The sequence below is a fragment of the Barbatula barbatula genome (genome assembly GCF_947034865.1).
Source record: "Barbatula barbatula genome assembly, chromosome: 9".
Classification (NCBI taxonomy): domain Eukaryota; kingdom Metazoa; phylum Chordata; class Actinopteri; order Cypriniformes; family Nemacheilidae; genus Barbatula; species Barbatula barbatula.
Window position 1 is genome coordinate 21,551,575 of NC_136772.1, and position 17,658 is coordinate 21,569,232.

At 43.2% G+C, this 17,658-nt stretch overlaps 1 protein-coding gene across 1 annotated transcript in view; it reads left to right on the top strand.

Annotated features, from left to right (window-relative positions):
- Positions 1–17,658, top strand: part of pard3bb (par-3 family cell polarity regulator beta b) — a 287,217-nt gene that overhangs the window by 66,677 nt on the left and 202,882 nt on the right. Inside the window, exon 5 of the mRNA XM_079465100.1 lies at positions 12,437–12,516. Coding sequence (XP_079321226.1) covers positions 12,437–12,516 — 80 coding nt within the window. The remainder of the gene's footprint in view (positions 1–12,436; positions 12,517–17,658) is intronic.

The window sequence follows — 17,658 nt, forward strand, 5'->3', positions numbered from 1 at the left end:
GTACCGTTCTGTGATGAAGGGTTTTTTAAGGACTTGTTCCGTTTCGGAATCAATGACACAAATAAATCATGGTTACCTAGAGGGGAGTTTAAGGGCAGTTTAAGGGATATCATGGACTATGCACTGATATTATGTGGCTCTCCGTTCACTGTGGGAGAGGCAGAAGACAGGGTTGAAACCCCAAATAACGTTTTTGGGGGGGTAATCAGTGTCAAGCGCAGTTGGCAGCAGCGCCACTGCACGAGATGGCTGCCAACCCAGCACCACTGCACGAGAGGGCCGCCAACCCAGTACCACTGCACGAGATGGCCGCCAGTCCAGCGCCACTGCACGAGATGGCAGCCAGCCCAGCGCCACTGCACGAGATGGCCACCAGCCCAGAAGCACCGCTGACCTTCCAGAGTCAGGTCACGTCATCGTCGACCTTCCAGAGTCAAGTCACGTCTGAGTCGACCTTCCAGAGCCAAGTCACGTCCGAGTCGATCTTCCAGAGCCAAGTCACGTCCGAGTCGATCTTCCATAGTCAACTCACGTCCGAGTCGATCTTCCAGAGTCAACCCACGTCCGAGTCGATCTTCCAGAGTCAACTCACGTCCGAGTCGACCTTCCATAGTCAACTCACGTCCGAGTCGACCTTCCAGAGTCAACCTTCCAGAGTCACGTCACGTCTGAGTCGACCTTCCAGAGTCACGTCACGTCTGAGTCGACCTTCCAGAGTCACGTCACGTCTGAGTCGACCTTCCAGAGTCACGTCAAGTCTGCCCAGCCAGAGACTGCCTCCGTCACGTCTGCCCAGCCAGAGACTGCCTCCGTCACGTCTGCCCAGCCAGAGACTGCCCGCGTCACGTCTGCCCAGCCAGAGACTGCCCGCGTCACGTCTGCCCAGCCAGAGACTGCCCGCGTCACGTCTGCCCAGCCAGAGACTGCCCGCGTCACGTCTGCCCAGCCAGAGACTGCCCGCGTCACGTCTGCCCAGCCAGAGACTGCCCGCGTCACGTCTGCCCAGCCAGAGACTGCCCGCGTCACGTCTGCCCAGCCAGAGACTGCCCGCGTCACGTCTGCCCAGCCAGAGACTGCCCGCGTCACGTCTGCCCAGCCAGAGACTGCCCGCGTCACGTCTGCCCAGCCAGAGACTGCCCGCGTCACGTCTGCCCAGCCAGAGACTGCCGGCGTCACGTCTGCCCAGCCAGAGACTGCCGGCGTCACGTCTGCCCAGCCAGAGACTTCCCGCGTCACGTCTGCCCAGCCAGAGACTTCCCGCGTCACGTCTGCCCAGCCAGAGACATCCCGCGTCACGTCTGCCCAGCCAGAGACATCCCGCGTCACGTCTGCCCAGCCAGAGACTGCCCGCGTCACGTCTGCCCAGCCAGAGACTGCCCGCGTCACGTCTGCCCAGCCAGAGACTGCCCGCGTCACGTCTGCCCAGCCAGAGACTGCCCGCGTCACGTCTGCCCAGCCAGAGACTGCCCGCGTCACGTCTGCCCAGCCAGAGACTGCCCGCGTCACGTCTGCCCAGCCAGAGACTGCCCGCGTCACGTCTGCCCAGCCAGAGACTGCCCGCGTCACGTCTGCCCAGCCAGAGACTGCCCGCGTCACGTCTGCCCAGCCAGAGACTGCCCGCGTCACGTCTGCCCAGCCAGAGACTGCCCGCGTCACGTCTGCCCAGCCAGAGACTGCCCGCGTCACGTCTGCCCAGCCAGAGACTGCCCGCGTCACGTCTGCCCAGCCAGAGACTGCCGGCGTCACGTCTGCCCAGCCAGAGACTGCCGGCGTCACGTCTGCCCAGCCAGAGACTTCCCGCGTCACGTCTGCCCAGCCAGAGACTTCCCGCGTCACGTCTGCCCAGCCAGAGACTGCCCGCGTCACGTCTGCCCAGCCAGAGACTGCCCGCGTCACGTCTGCCCAGCCAGAGACTGCCCGCGTCACGTCTGCCCAGCCAGAGACTGCCCGCGTCACGTCTGCCCAGCCAGAGACTGCCCGCGTCACGTCTGCCCAGCCAGAGACTGCCCGCGTCACGTCTGCCCAGCCAGAGACTGCCCGCGTCACGTCTGCCCAGCCAGAGACTGCCCGCGTCACGTCTGCCCAGCCAGAGACTGCCCGCGTCACGTCTGCCCAGCCAGAGACTGCCCGCGTCACGTCTGCCCAGCCAGAGACTGCCCGCGTCACGTCTGCCCAGCCAGAGACTGCCCGCGTCACGTCTGCCCAGCCAGAGACTGCCGGCGTCACGTCTGCCCAGCCAGAGACTGCCGGCGTCACGTCTGCCCAGCCAGAGACTGCCGGCGTCACGTCTGCCCAGCCAGAGACTGCCGGCGTCACGTCTGCCCAGCCAGAGACTTCCCGCGTCACGTCTGCCCAGCCAGAGACTGCCCGCGTCACGTCTGCCCAGCCAGAGACTGCCGGCGTCACGTCTGCCCAGCCAGAGACTGCCGGCGTCACGTCTGCCCAGCCAGAGACTTCCCGCGTCACGTCTGCCCAGCCAGAGACTTCCCGCGTCACGTCTGCCCAGCCAGAGACTGCCCGCGTCACGTCTGCCCAGCCAGAGACTGCCCGCGTCACGTCTGCCCAGCCAGAGACTGCCCGCGTCTGCGGATATGTCAGGTCTGCCATATCTGAGCCTTGGGACAAGATGGCCAAATCCACGCCTGTGCCGGTTCCTGAACCGTCGGACCCGCGCTATACCCCTGAACCGACAGGTCTGCCCGGGTCCCTTGAAGGACATCTCGGCCCTGGAAGCTTGCTCCGCCCTGGCCGCCTGCACAGCTTGCTCCGCCCTGACCGCCTGCACAGCTTGCTCCGCCCTGGCCGCCTGCACAGCCTGCTCCGCCCTGGCCGCCTGCTCCGCCCTGGTGGGCTTCGGTTTCATATGCTCGATTGTGGTGGTCTTCTGCTCCGCCCTGGTGGGTCCCAGATCCGCCCTGGTCGCCTGCTCCACCGCAGGCTCCAGGTTCTCTTCCACTCCACGGGCCTGGCTCTCCATCCCGCCCCCAGTTCCGCCTCCGCTTCACCACCCTCCTCGACAATTCTAGGAGCGTCTGGAATCCTCTCCTTAAAGGGGGGGCTATGTCACGATCGTCAGCTGGAGTGCCCATGAACTCCAATAGAGGGCACTCCACTCAGAACTCCAGTTCCCATAATTCCATGCTAACCACCACCAGGTGTCTTAGATCACAGACAATCACCACCAGATGATTCCCATTGCCACCTCACTATATATACTGTGTTCAGACTCTCATTCATCGCAAAGTCTTGTTTAGCTAGTCTACATTTCTGAGCGGTTTCCGGTATTTGTCTTTTCCGTGTATTACTTTGTATTTTGATATTGACTACGATTCTCTGCTGCCTGCCCTGACCTCTGCTTGTTACTGTTTATGATTCTGGATATCCCATACATACCTTACGCTGTCGGTGATCTCTGCCTGTTTGACCATTCTGAGAATAAAATACTGCATTTGGATCCGAACGTCTCTGACTTCTCGTTACACTTATCCTGTACTAACTTGAATGTCTTTAAAAACATATATTTCGTTTCTGTTATTAAAATTATTTGATGTCAAGACTTAAATATATAATTTAGTTATTTATAGATTGTATATACTGTATAAGACAGAAAACTAATAAATAAATGTATGGATGCTGAATTTGTTACATTCTATGTATATCTCTTCTCACCTTGCTCAACTAGCCTATAGCTTTTACAAGCAAATTTAACTAAGAGGAATAACTCGATCTCTCAAAAACAGAATTTGCACATAAACATTTTAAAGCGGCCAAAATTTGTTGGTTTGAAAATGTTGTTTAAAACATGTGCAGAATAGTGTTCATACTTTAATACCATCTATTACATGAATTATCAGTTATAACAAAAATGATTGTGTTTTTATATGGGTGCATCTGTATTCAGTATAACATGGATCTGTGCTTAACACAATGTCCTCTCTTTCTGTTCACGTTTAACTTGTTTATCTGTATTCAGAGCCACGAGCTGTTATATTAGGGTCCTTGTGCTGCATTATAAAGGCATGGTACACTGTTGGTCCGTTGGTTAAATCTAATTGAGTGAATGAAGAGGAGCTTCACATTGGCCGTCTATGACCAGCTGGGGGTCTGGAGGGGGCCAGAGATAGGACTTTATCTCCTTATTGTCCCTCATGGGGAGAGTAAGGCCGAAAGGGAACACTTGAGGGCATTTTGTCTATACTTCCATACGAAGTGGAAATTGAGGGAACAGCCGCTAGCATTGAGCTTTAGGTTTGAAAGGGCTGGAGATAATGGTGGAATATGTTTCCCACCCCCTTTTGTAGAAGAAAAGGTTTTTTATTTCTGGAAAGGTGCCTTTATAGTGATTCGAACAAACCTTTTTCCCTCCGTTTTATATAGACATAACTTGTGTTACAGTATTTGTCCTGCAGACAAAAGCACCTTTACACACACACAAATAGTTGCGATTTGCTTTATTACCTTGCAACCACTCACATCAAAGTTTGCAGCTCAGATTTGCATTTAGATTTGTTCATTTTTTGTTGTTTATTCATGCGATCTTAGACTTCTATATCGAATTTACCAAGAAAATACACATAAAACGTGTGTTTTTGAAACCTTCTTTGTGTGACTGCCATGTAGATTCGCACGTGAAACACCCTTGGGATCACATGTGAGAAGCCATTGCATCACACATGCATTACGTGGTGATCCTTCGGATGTTAAAGGCTCTTTATGGAACCATTAAAAGCAATGTAGGCAATCCTGTCCGGAAAAGTTTTTTGTCATGCTGGTTGGAAGTCTCTTAACATCCTGATAGGAATCAATAAGTCAAGTAAAACATTGGCATTTTTATAATTATATCGTCTGTGAATGGTGTAGGGTCGGAAAACGTAGGACCAATTACTTTCCTCAGTCCGAGGGCAATGATACGTCTTTTGCACATTTTCAGTCAGCGTATTTTGCATCCCACTGCGTACACCCAGACATCATACGTCATCAGAGCGGTCATGTGCGATGTGCAGGCAGCGGGACAATTGCGGACATAGAGCAGGTACCTGGAGATGTCCATTATTGTAGTAATGTTATTTACTTTGTACTGTAATGTTTTTTCACCGTAGAATGTGACATTACTTCACTGGAACCAATCCAACAGCTCCTGGTCTGTGCGCGCACTCATGTGTTTCGGAGGAGGCGTGTCTTTGGATGGTGATTCGCGGGAGGGAGGGATCCTATGCTGCTAGCAGGCAAACTTTAACATTTCCCAAATGATCTACCCTGCCTTTAAGCCAACCCCTGTAATATCAAATGATTCAAAATCTGTTACGATTTAAAGTTAATCATGTAAAAATGTATTTTATGCAATATTGTTTTATTAATTTTCTAACAACAAAAAAGCCAGACGAGATTACAAATATAAAACATGCCTAGATAAAATTCAAATTGCACAAAGAGAGGGATTAAAATCAGAACACAAACAGACTGTAACAGATTTGCATCAATCCTTTAGTTCTGTTGTCGTGCAAATGTTGGATGAAGGGACCCTAGACCGTAGAAAAATTCTGAGACTTCACTTCCTTGAGCCATATTGTTTCAAGATTTAAAACGGAGCCATTTCTGAAACATGAAGGAACCGTTGCTTTCCAACCCCTTAGTATACTTCTCTTGGCCACCACCATGCCCAGCATTAATGCCAACTGTGAATGATAAGGCAAGGAGAAAACTTAATCAGAAAAGCCAACGATGGCTCTGGAGAAATAGTCTGATCATATGCTTCTGCATACCAAAGGAAAATATCGTACCAGTAACTCTGAAGTTTTGAACAGAACCACAAACAAAGAGATAATGTTCCCTCTGCACCCTGACATCGATCACAAATAGGAGACACCGTTGGATTAATCTTGTGTTGTCGGGTTTTGGAGTAGTGGAGCATGTGCACAATTTTTAATTGAATTAATTGGAGTCTTGCATTGATAGAACAGCTGTGTATTCTCTCCAAGATTTCTGACCAAAGGTCCTCCTTTTCCCAAGCAACCCTAATGTGATCAGAAGATGTGTTTAACTGCACAGAGAACAGGGAGACAAATTGTGAAACCATATGCCTAGAATCTGGTGCTTGTTAGGTTATAGAAACCATACTCCTCCTGCTGAATCCTATAATCAGAGAAAGCCCGTTGAACATAATGTGGAATCTGCAAATAGCGGAAAAGGTGAGAATGAGGGAATCTTCAAAAAAGCTGCTCAAAAGAAGCAGAGAAATTCCAGTCTGTGTACAAATCATTCAATCTAGAAAGACCCTTATTGTTTCATGTTTAAATGGTTTTGTCAACTTTAGCAGGTATGAAATGATGATTCTCACAGATAGGAGAATAAAGGGATGGCTGCATAATACCACGAGACTTCTTAATTTCTTTCACTGTCATAAAGGAGCTATGCACTACAACATTTTTTGTAATGTTCTTTATTAAAGGAATATTTAAATTGGATAATAGTAAAACAGGGGACCGCTCTTTTTTTAGAGAATGCGATTCCATGAAAATCCAGCTAGGAATGTCTTCCGCATTCTGATCCAAACAGGGTGAGCCATAGTTCCAATTCATCAGAGCTCTTCCATTTGCAGCCCAAACAAATATAAGAACTTAGGAAAGGCCACCATTTTGATAGCATTAGTTCGGCCAATTAGGGATAATGGTAAGAATGTTAGATTTAAGGCTCTTTATTGCAAGTTTAAATATGTATTTTGGATCTACAGCAATAACCAGTCCTTGATAGGTAAAGTGACTGTGCACAATTTTAAAGGAGAGGGACTCAACCTTAACGGTCTGTAATTGGAGGGATCTGTGCAATCTCTATCTTTTTTCAATAACAAACAAACATTTGCTTCCTCAAGCGAATCAGGGGAACACTTTATTCTTAAAGGAATGAGTTACCACTCTTAGCAGTAACAGGGCTATTATGTCTGCATAAGTTTTATCAAATTAAATACAGAACCCGTCAGAACCTGAAGCCTTACCATTTGGAATTTCAATTTCAGCAATATGTCTAAATTTTTCCTTCTTCCTACTCTGTTCATAGGCACTTTTATTACCTCGTAATACTACCTTTAACATCTCCCAAATTCAAGAAATACATCAGTGATGTAAGGTAGAAACTGAATGTAAAATATGAGAGCTCTAAATGTGGAGGAGCGGTCTAAATAAGCATCAAGATTATTTTTTACAATTATTATATTTATAGAACTGGGGTCAGGAAATAAAATGGCAAACCCCTAGACTTTGAGTAAAAAAAGGCTGGTATACTTGTGAGATCCAGTTACATCTAATAGAGTGTTCACACCAAACCTGGTAAATCGCGCTATTCGCGTGTAGTTGGACGATTGAACATTTTTTGTTTACTCGCATCATTCGCGCGTTTGGTGTGAACACACTTTAAGGCTTCTCTGTTCAATCTGGCTAATGTGGGAAAGAGAATTAAGGTGTGCAAATACTTTGTCTGTTTTAACCTGGGTAACGTACCAAGTTGCAAAAGGGTCATACAGGGCTCTAGACTAACTTTTTGCACTGGTTGCACTGGTGCGCCTAATTTTTTTTCTTGGGTGCACCAGCATAAAATTTGGGTGCACCCAAATTTTCGACCGGATCCCATTTAGGCGATATTGACTTGTTAATGATTAACTAAAAATCTGGTAAAAATTTAGTTTTTTACCAAAGAAAGGTAACTTACTGAAAAAGTATTCTTCACTGAACTGAAATACATTTCAGTTGGTTTAGATACATTTACAACATCTGTGTCTCCGTCGATTAGGAATGCCATGTACGGTGTCAGTACACGATCCGTTCCACCTGCACGATCCGTTCTGAGCATGTGCGTAATTACGTATTAGAAAACGTCATGGTTTTCCTACACTGTTGGTACCGTGACGCAGGCGATGAAACATTTGACGGCCAGGTGGCACAACTGGCAGCATATTTTTTGTTTTGTAGGCTAACGTTACGTAGTTTAACCGTTCACGGCGAGTCTGGTTTTATGTTTTTAAATGTTGCTTACGTTACCATTACGATGTGTTTATGTGGTTGCCAATCCAAAATAATAGAGTTGTTACATGAACATGGATGATTTTGGTTACATGTGGAATAAAGTATTTTTATCGACTGCAAATCTTCAGTTTCCTCCAAACTCCATTTTGCGATTCATTACTGTATGGCATGTCTATTTACCTTACAGTGTTTCTATCTGCGGTCAGTAGTATTGTCAAAGACGGTTTGTGTCAGTTTTTTTAATTAAAATCTGATAATACTAGGCTTGGACTCGATCGTATCTGGCTCATTATCGAATGCCGTCTTCGGACCAATGCTTGACATAACCTGGGAGGTTGATGGCTCCGTGTCAGAGCAATGTTTAAGATTATTGCACGGAGTCTTATCGAAAAAGTTTTCAATCGTTCTTTTCATCTTTTCTACTCACCTCTATCTCTGTCTGATTGCACCACACGCGATTTCAAATGTAAACGCACGTATAGGAATATCTGGACCACGGCCAATCAGAGGGGGGTCCGCCCTACACTATCTCCAATTGGTTTAGACCACGTAATGGGACTTATGTGTGACAGGGAGACTTGAGTCGCGGAGCCTTTTTTTCTCCATCGAACGGCTGGTCGCACCGGTGCGACCTCAGATTTTTTTAAGTCGCACCATTGAGAATTTAGGTCGCATGTGCGACCAAATTAGTCGCACTCTAGAGCCCTGTCATAGCAAATTATAAGCATTGAAATATAAAAAGTCTGGCAAACTCTGTCACAACTTAAACCCCGGAACTTAAAAGCCGTTTCCCCAATTGAAATGGCAGAATTCACTCATCACCTGGAAGGTAGAAGAGGACAGGGAGAAAAAACTATATACTTTCTCCACAAAACAGTGACGGAAAAAAAACTATGAACATACTCCCCTGCTAACAAAATCTATTACATATAAACCTGTTAAGTACAAAAAGACTCAAAGCATAACTTAACTGGAGTTCTTACTGTCTCCCCTAACCAGCCCAACGCACCAGTCCAGCAATTTAGACTTGATCAAGGTGAGTCATTTGCCAGGTAGAGAGTCTGCAAATTACTCCAAAAATAAATTATCCGGGAAGATACGCACTGGTTTCCCCATGTAAAACAACGGAGCGTTCACTGGGATCAAGTCTTTATCTCTGTCGTGGTTTAACTTCGCAATGATCGGACTTGACCTTTCACCATTTGCCGGCTTTAGTTGCAACGACCTATGAGCGTGAAACAATTTAAGGAAATTTGTCTTTGCCAAACAGCGCGGATATGAGCTCAGTCACAAATGCCCCTGCTCTGTTCCTTCTTTTATCCCCCCAAATTTCGAATTAAGCCTGCGGGAACGGACCTCCAGGTCATTCACCTTGAGCGGCTACAGTTCGTTGCCTGAAGAGTATTGCACTGGCGATAGGCGGAAGAAGGGGATATCACTTATGGCGTCGCCATCTTTGCTCTGCTGAGCGGCCTTCAAGAGCTTTTTGGGAGTCATTATTTCAATGTGCGAAATTAAAACCTTTACATTTACATTAAGTCATTTAGCAGAGGCTTTTATCCAAAGCGACTTACAAAGAGTTCGGGGAGCAATAAGCGATATGTCATGAAAGAGCAATAGTACAATAGGTGCTGATATTACACCTTTACCACACTGCTTCGATCGGCAACCATTAAACAGTGAATAGTGTACTCACATGTAGGATAAACTGATATTGACGGATATATTAAGCAAAATCACTAGGCTGCTTGAGGAGACTCAAGTTACACTTCATTTTTTTAATGTTTGGATGTATAATGCATACAAGGGCATCATTGACAGGTTTACTCAGACTGACTTAACTTGAAAATCAAGTTTTCAAATCAATCTTTTTTACGTCGAAGGAGTGGTTTTCATACATTTTTCACTGTTCCATTATTACCCATTATATCTTTTTCTAAATACAGTACCAGACAAAAGTTTGGAAACTCTTAACTGAAATGTTTTGAATGATTAAAAACAACGTTTAATTTCAAGGCGTAAGGTCAAATGTATGACATTAGTTTTGTAAACAAATATCATAGTAATAGTATAATTGTGCCACCATATCATTGAGATCGTTTTTACTTTCATATTTTGACGCATTTCCGCGTAACATTTTTCGAATGAGAACAATTGTGGGCGTGGCTTGCATTTTTCACTGAGATTTGATTGGTTGAATGAAACAACCGTTGCATTTTGAAATGGAACTGGTAGCAGACTGACAGTTGAAGGGGAGGAGTTAATGACGGAAGTGCATTTTTGAGATCTTAACTGAAGATTACAGGGGCACATTCATTTTCAAGATAATGACCCGCATTAATAAGCTAAATACAATAAACGCTGCATTATTTCATGAAAAAATGGGAATTGTGAATTTTAATTTCACTGGGAGTTTAAGAAACTGGATGATAAAATCCCAAGAGAACCATTTTGCTAATTCTAGTCAAATGGGGGCTACTTTGAATTGCTTAAATAACACGATGCAGCTTTCGATTTATTTGATATGCTTTTAGTCACAACATCATTCCCAAAGTTACAATTGTCCTACTCCATAGTTATGATTAGTTAACTGTTATGCTATAAATCGGAATAAAGAATGACTGGTACTGTCCCGTATATATTCATATATAAATATAGGTATACATATTCATACATATACGTACATACGGGTTCATCTCCTCAGACTGATCTGGATTCTTGAGCGCTGACAGCTTAGGCCCACATGCGCAGTTAAAGGCGTTTTAAACTATTGATGGAAGCCAACAAGTCTGAAAAAGTCGAATGCGGCGTGCTTGAGGGAAGCAGCCAACTGGAATGTACAAAGCGTTGTGTCAAAGCCTCTGACACGGAGACAGCCGATGTTTGCTTGCAGGAAAAGAACAAAATATTCCGTTAAAGCCTCTTGAATCGCTGTCAGATTTCTGCCGTCCTCTCTCACACAAGGTGCTTGACGGGCCTGTGCTCCAGTGAAGTGTGAATAAGTGAGATGTAAACTGTGTTTAACTCTGGGTTCAAACTCTCAGCTTCTGCTGCCGAGCTGGAGAAACGGATCTCATAACAATACAACACACGCACATGTCCAGTCACGAAATGCACTGGGTCAATTATTCAAGACGGCTCGAAATGACATTTGTAATTTAACCTACGTAATGTGAAGCATTTCTGGAAGATAGAGAATTCTACTGTTATACGGTGATTTCCCCCCGGAGGAGTCGTGTTCATCACCAGTGTTGCTTTATTTTATATCACCAGCTAAATCACTGCAGATATTTTGTGAATATGCAATAAATTGTTCAGACCTAGTGGGAACGGATTTCATCTATTTGCTCTTGATTGGATCATGGATATTAAGCTGTGATATTGCTTAATATTATCTCTGCATTTCAGGGCCAGAAAAGAAGATTTAGGTGATAGATGATGATGATTTTTTTCTAAAGAATGCATTGTTGAAGCTTGCACAATAATACTAGATGTATGAATTTAGGGGCCGTTTACACGAGACCGTTTTCAAGGGAAAGTGCAAAACAATTTATGCGATTTGGCTGTCCGTTTACACGGAAACGGCGTTTTAGGGGACTGATAACGCAAACTTTTTAAAACGGGTTAAAAATGTCTGTGTAAACCCCGAAGTACGCAAGAATGAGAAAACCACATGTGGTATGTGCATGTACACCCAAACACAACGAAGGAGAAATAAATACATAAATGGCAGATCACATGGGTTATTTTGCGTTGCGCAATAGTTTGTTAAAGCTTCTCCAGCAAAGTGTAGATTTACTACACCAGTGCTATAACCACCAGCGGAGACCTACTGCAAAAATCTTAACACTCATTCACAACGACGAGGGGTTTTTAAACTGTGCTTTTGGATCAGACCCGGGTGGACGAGTAGATGGTGGTACAACTTTGTCGATGGCGTTGTTGACGAGCTTCAATGGAAGGAAACCTTTCGGATTTCCAAACCTTTCACCATCTTGTTTGTATATGTGCGCACGCTTCTCTTCACTATGAATGAGGAGAACTGCAGCGCTCCGTATTGTATGGTCTCTTTAGCGACGGAAGTCCGTCTTTCAATAAACCGTCAATCAATCGTCAAGGACTCTTTTTCTTTACAAAGTGATGTCGTAAAACAGCGTTTTAGTCATTTTTGAGGATCTGTGTAAATGCGGATTGTTTTAATAACGGTGTCGTGTGTACGTGAAACTTCTCAAAACCACAAAAGAAAAACGTGGCATAAGATTCGATTTTGATGTTACACTTTGTAATATATACTGTAACTATTATGATTAAGGTTGTAATTCCTAAATGGTGATGGGAAAGCAGATGCAGGGGTTAAATGTCTAGTTTGTTTGTCTGCTTTTGTATTACCCCCCTGATAAGTGTGTGTGTGTGTGTTTCAGCTACACCTTTGTTGGTACGGAGCAGCAGTGATTCTGCCCTGACCCCCCCTCAGATGGAGGATCTGAACAGTAGCACAATGGTAAGATCACACACTATCAGATCTTTAGAAGTGCTGTTCTTGGATACGTTTTCTACCCTTCATGTCATTTCGTGGGGATTGAATAATCGTTTATTTAAATCACCTTCATTTCATTAATCAATATTATATCAATTTGTAATTTATGTCTCCGCAGCAACCAAATGCAATTGCAAAATTACTAAACAAATTTTTAAACGGGTCCTCCCGCCATTTTCAGAGAATCAACACACAGTTTTCTTCTACGTAGTTACACGTTGAACTAGTTCATGAGAATATCTTCGCTATGAACGTATATATAAATATTTAAATATCACGTGCGATCTCAAATATGTTTTTTAGTAGAAAAGTATTTTTTGTGAGGTTTTTATCTCAAGGTTTCTATTAAGCCTTCCGAACTAAAACCAGCACTGATGCATCGATCCACTATTTAGTTTTCTTTCATAACCGACCTCGGTCTTTTGTTGCACTTTCATTCATTTGCTCATTTCTCTTCTCCCTCAATAAAACGACCAATCTAGAATAGTCACAATGTTCAGATGAAATGGAATATGAACAGAGCGGTAGCTCTACAGTGTGTTGAATGCATTTATAGAGCTTTATGGAGTTGAAGTATAGCCATTTGTTTCTCTCTTGGCTCTCCCCCCCTCTCGGTCTGCTTAATGGACTGTCTCGCTCTCCCCCTGCCTTGCTTAATGGACTGGCTCAGAATAGATGGAGTTTTTTATGATTACCACTCTGCTCATTCAGAGCCTTTTATTGAAGCACCGTGGACTGCTTTAATGCACTTCACCTTTTTCTTTTTCTCTTCTCTCTCGCTCTGGATTTTATTTTTTGTATTTCTAATTTGTCGCTGTACTCCCTGCTGTTTCCTTTTTCACTCTCGGCGTCTAACCGAAGGTTTACTTTAATGTACTCTTAAAAAAACCTTCCCCTTAATCCTTTCCCGTGATTCAGTTTTAATGAAATAAAGATAAATGAATTAAAATGTTAAATAACGCATAGAGATGTGTACAGTAGATGAGTACAGTTTTGCATTTTCTGTCAATTATGTTTGCCACTGTGGAAATGTACTGCACATAACAAAAATGTTCATTTCTTTCCTTGCATTTTGGTCACGGTATATAAAATAAAAACAATAAAGGCATATTTTTTACTTATAAATGATAATAATAACAGCAATAACATAGTAATAACATAATAATAATAATAATAATAATTGAAGCAACAGCCATAATAATAATAATAATAACAATAATAGCATAACAATGCAACTACTTCTACTCCTAATACATAATAATAACAATTATTATTTTATAGTTTTTAAGAGAAAATAAGCAATACAATGTATCCTGACCCAAAATTATTTAGTCAGTGAGTTGAAAATAATATTTTGCTCCACGTCAATGTAAGTTTATTTACATAGCATTTTTTTCAACGTTGCATCGTTTCATAGAAGCCTTGCTTGAAAACACATATATTAAAAAAAAATACGTAATTCATTGTAGAATTGCAAAAATTCCCCCCTTCAATGTAAAGTGCTTTGAGTGCCTAGAAAAGCGCTATATACATACAATATTTGAATCCCGTTTACATAGAAATGGCAGGAAATGTACAAGTGGCAGACAGCAGGTTGATAATTCATTAGTGTTTTGTCTCCGTTTCAATGGTCTGAGTGATTCTAGGTCATATATATGATTTATAAGCATTGTTCTTCATGGTTGTTAAAAGCGGAGATCAGAGCGGAGGCCTTCCTTCAGTATCAGGTGGCATGAAGTGGGTTCAAGATAATTGATGTGTCTGAGGAAGGAGAGCAATGTTCCTTTTGTCTGCACACCCTCAGACGTGCCGGAAACCCTCATATCATGGGCCTTTGTAGCACGACACCCCTCTTCAGTCAAACGCGTCCTGTCAGGAACAACTTTAGTACAAAGATGGATGAGGTTATCTTTTTTCTCCAGAGTCCGAGACCCCGAACATCTTACACACCCCTGTTGTCGGCCCTCCCTAATGGGGGTTAAGGAATCTCCCTCTCTTCCGCACGACAAGAGAATCCTCAAGAGCATAGTGTGCTTTCATTTGAGCGTCTCCGTCAGTGTTCCGGAACGCTCCACCAACATTCCCAAACAGACACTCTTCCTCGCTGTGCAACCTGACTCCTGATCTTTGGCCCGGGTCTTAGTCTTCGAGACCTTTGTCGTCTTCCCTTTGTTGTTTTGTCAATTCTTCCTTGGATATTCATTACACATTAGGGCATTTTTTTGGCAGGCTTTCCATTTTCCTAGGCATCCTGACACCTGCGGCCACCCCTGTTTCCCTTCCCTCTTCCCTCTTGCTTCCTTCATGTCTTCCTTCATCTCCTGTGTGTCGTTTAGCAGCTGTCTGGCGACTCCTGTGTTTTCATTGTAGTTAAGAAGCTTTATTTTTCTTCAGAGCTTATAGCACCTGTGACACATCAGAGATGGTGTTTTTTTTTGCCTCTCTTTCCAATACACACAAACCCTCATAGACTTGTGCGCATACACACACACAGATAATAGGTTGTGCGGTGGAATATGGAAGATGTATTTGGGACAGATGGTGTGCTGCTGCATTTACAGTTTTGCTCGGTTTGCACTTGTTTTGATGTGGGGAAGAGAATAGACCAGACTTTAGACTCATGGCATTAAGTCCTGCACATGCTTGCACAGCTTATTATGGCTAAAATACAGGAAGAGGCTGTCTGACTGATATCAATAGGTATAGCGCTAAACCATAGATTTGAATTTTATTGGGTTTTTGTGTAGACTATACCGCAGGAATATATTTATATGATGGCACTGCAGTCTGTCTGAAAAGTTATACAGCAAAACAATGAATTAAAAAGTTCCAATCATGAGGGCTCTTTTGCACAAAGAATGATGACTTTAACTATAGACGGATTTAAAATGACAACATTAACAAAAGTTTCCACGCATACGTGTGTTCGTGGACTGCCCTTAACTGCTGGTACATTATAAAAAGAGAGTGCATGTAGATTATTTCAGATAACAAGCCAAAGAAACCCAAGAAGCTAAATTTTCTATCCAATATTTTTAATTTAAACCAAGCTCAACCGCTAGATGTCAATGTACCACACGGTTTGTTTAAATGCGACCGAAATACAGGACGCATTCAACAAATTGTTTATTTTATAAAATTAACTTGCAACCAAATTCAGTAAATAGTTTAATAATAACAACATTTTTATACAATAAAATACTAATATACATAAATTTTAACGTAAATTAAATAAAATATATAAATAGTTATATTATAAGACACTAGGGCGAGTCTGATGAAATTGTCTATAATATTTTAAAGATCGTAAAACTTTTGTTGCGTTAAAAAGGCCTGTTCATACCAAGGATGATAAAGAACTCTGAAGTTATAAAAATTGTTCTATATTTTTAGGATTGAGGAGTTCACACTACAACTATTTAAAGGCACGATAACTCTGAGATCGCTCTTAGAGCATTTTATTGCAGCTGGTCATTGATAAACATTGACAGCCAATCAAAATCTATTGAATACAAAGCACTTGCACATTTAAAAAAAGTAACAGCTCTCAATCCTCATGAAATTTACGTTATTGTCATTAATAATGTGGCAGTAATATAGTTATTGTTATTGTTTGTATAATTATTGTTATTTTGTTGTTTTGGTGTGAACCAAGACAAAAGGGCTTTTCATCCCACAACTACAACAAAAATGACACCGAATAGTGACGACTTTTAGTGTGTTTTTAACAAAACGATAACCATGAACATGACTTCACCGAAAGTTAATTTATTGATTTTGCTTGAGTAGATGACATCCAAAGTCAAAGCACCTGGTGAAGCAAATGACTTGAATTGGGCAAAACGATTGCCTCAAACGTACGATATTCACATTAATCGCGTCCTACCGTGCAAGTCTAAGGGGCCATTTACACAAGACCGTTTTCAAGTGAAAGCGCAAAACAATTTATGCGATTTGGCTGTCCGATTACACGGAAACGGGCGTTTTAGGGGTCTTCCAATAAACCGTCAATCTATGATCAAGTCCTCTGGTATTTTTTTTAACAAAGTGATGTCACACACTTCTGGCATGGCATACGTAATACAGCGTTTTAGTCATTTTTGCGGATCTGTGTAAACGCTGATTGTTATGATAAGGTTGTCGTGTGTACGTGAAACTTTTCAAAAACACAAAAGAATGATTTCGATGTTTTTCATCGTGTAAACGTGGCCTAAACAGGCTGTGCAGGGAATTCCTGCCAAGAGCTTATTGACACCTACGATTTGATACGTCCGGATGCGCGAAGACATTCCCTGTCACGCAATGTTTTTTATTTGCGCGAGTAACTTAAAAGCAAATGATCCCTCGAGTAATATAGACGGCGGAGCGCTATGCTTTGCTTTTGATGTGCAAACACCATTAGCATAAACGTGATCAATATCCTCTCATGTTAACGCATTGTCCATACATTTCAGAGTAGTGTCTATTAATGTGTGAATTTTTTTATGAATGATTAAAGTAAAGCGGAAGTTCTCTCTTTTTCATAAAGGCCAGATGAGCACATCAGATCATCATACGGTCATTGAAGAAACTGCAGGCATTTGGTCTGTTACCAAGAGTAGGGATGGTGAAAGATGAAGTCGAGGTCAGAAATGAGGGAAAGCACTGGAAAGGAGTCGGGACTTTTTGCATAGTAAGACATCTCTGCACATGGGGGTTTCGAGAGGCCGTATCCCATCCTGTTGTTTAACGCTCTTTCATGTGGTTTAGTAAGACAGCCAATGCTAATACGAAACCATCTGTATAGAGATTTTTCCATTCTGTTAAATATGGATCACAAACCATCCAGCTTCTTTTTGGATCTAAAATAAGAAGATCCTAGTTCTTATTAATAAATCAGAACTCCAGGGGAGGGAGATAACAGATAAGATTTGAAACCTTGGAAACCATCACTTGCGGGTACAGATATTTGTCACGAGAGACTGAGATTCCAGTGAGGTATATTTGTCCTCTGTGCTCCTGTCTATTTTTATGCCTTCTGAATGTTTATGCCCCTTAAGAACCAATTATGTATTGGGGTTTGTTTTTACCTGTGCTGGTTGTTATGTAAGTGGTCCGACATGAACC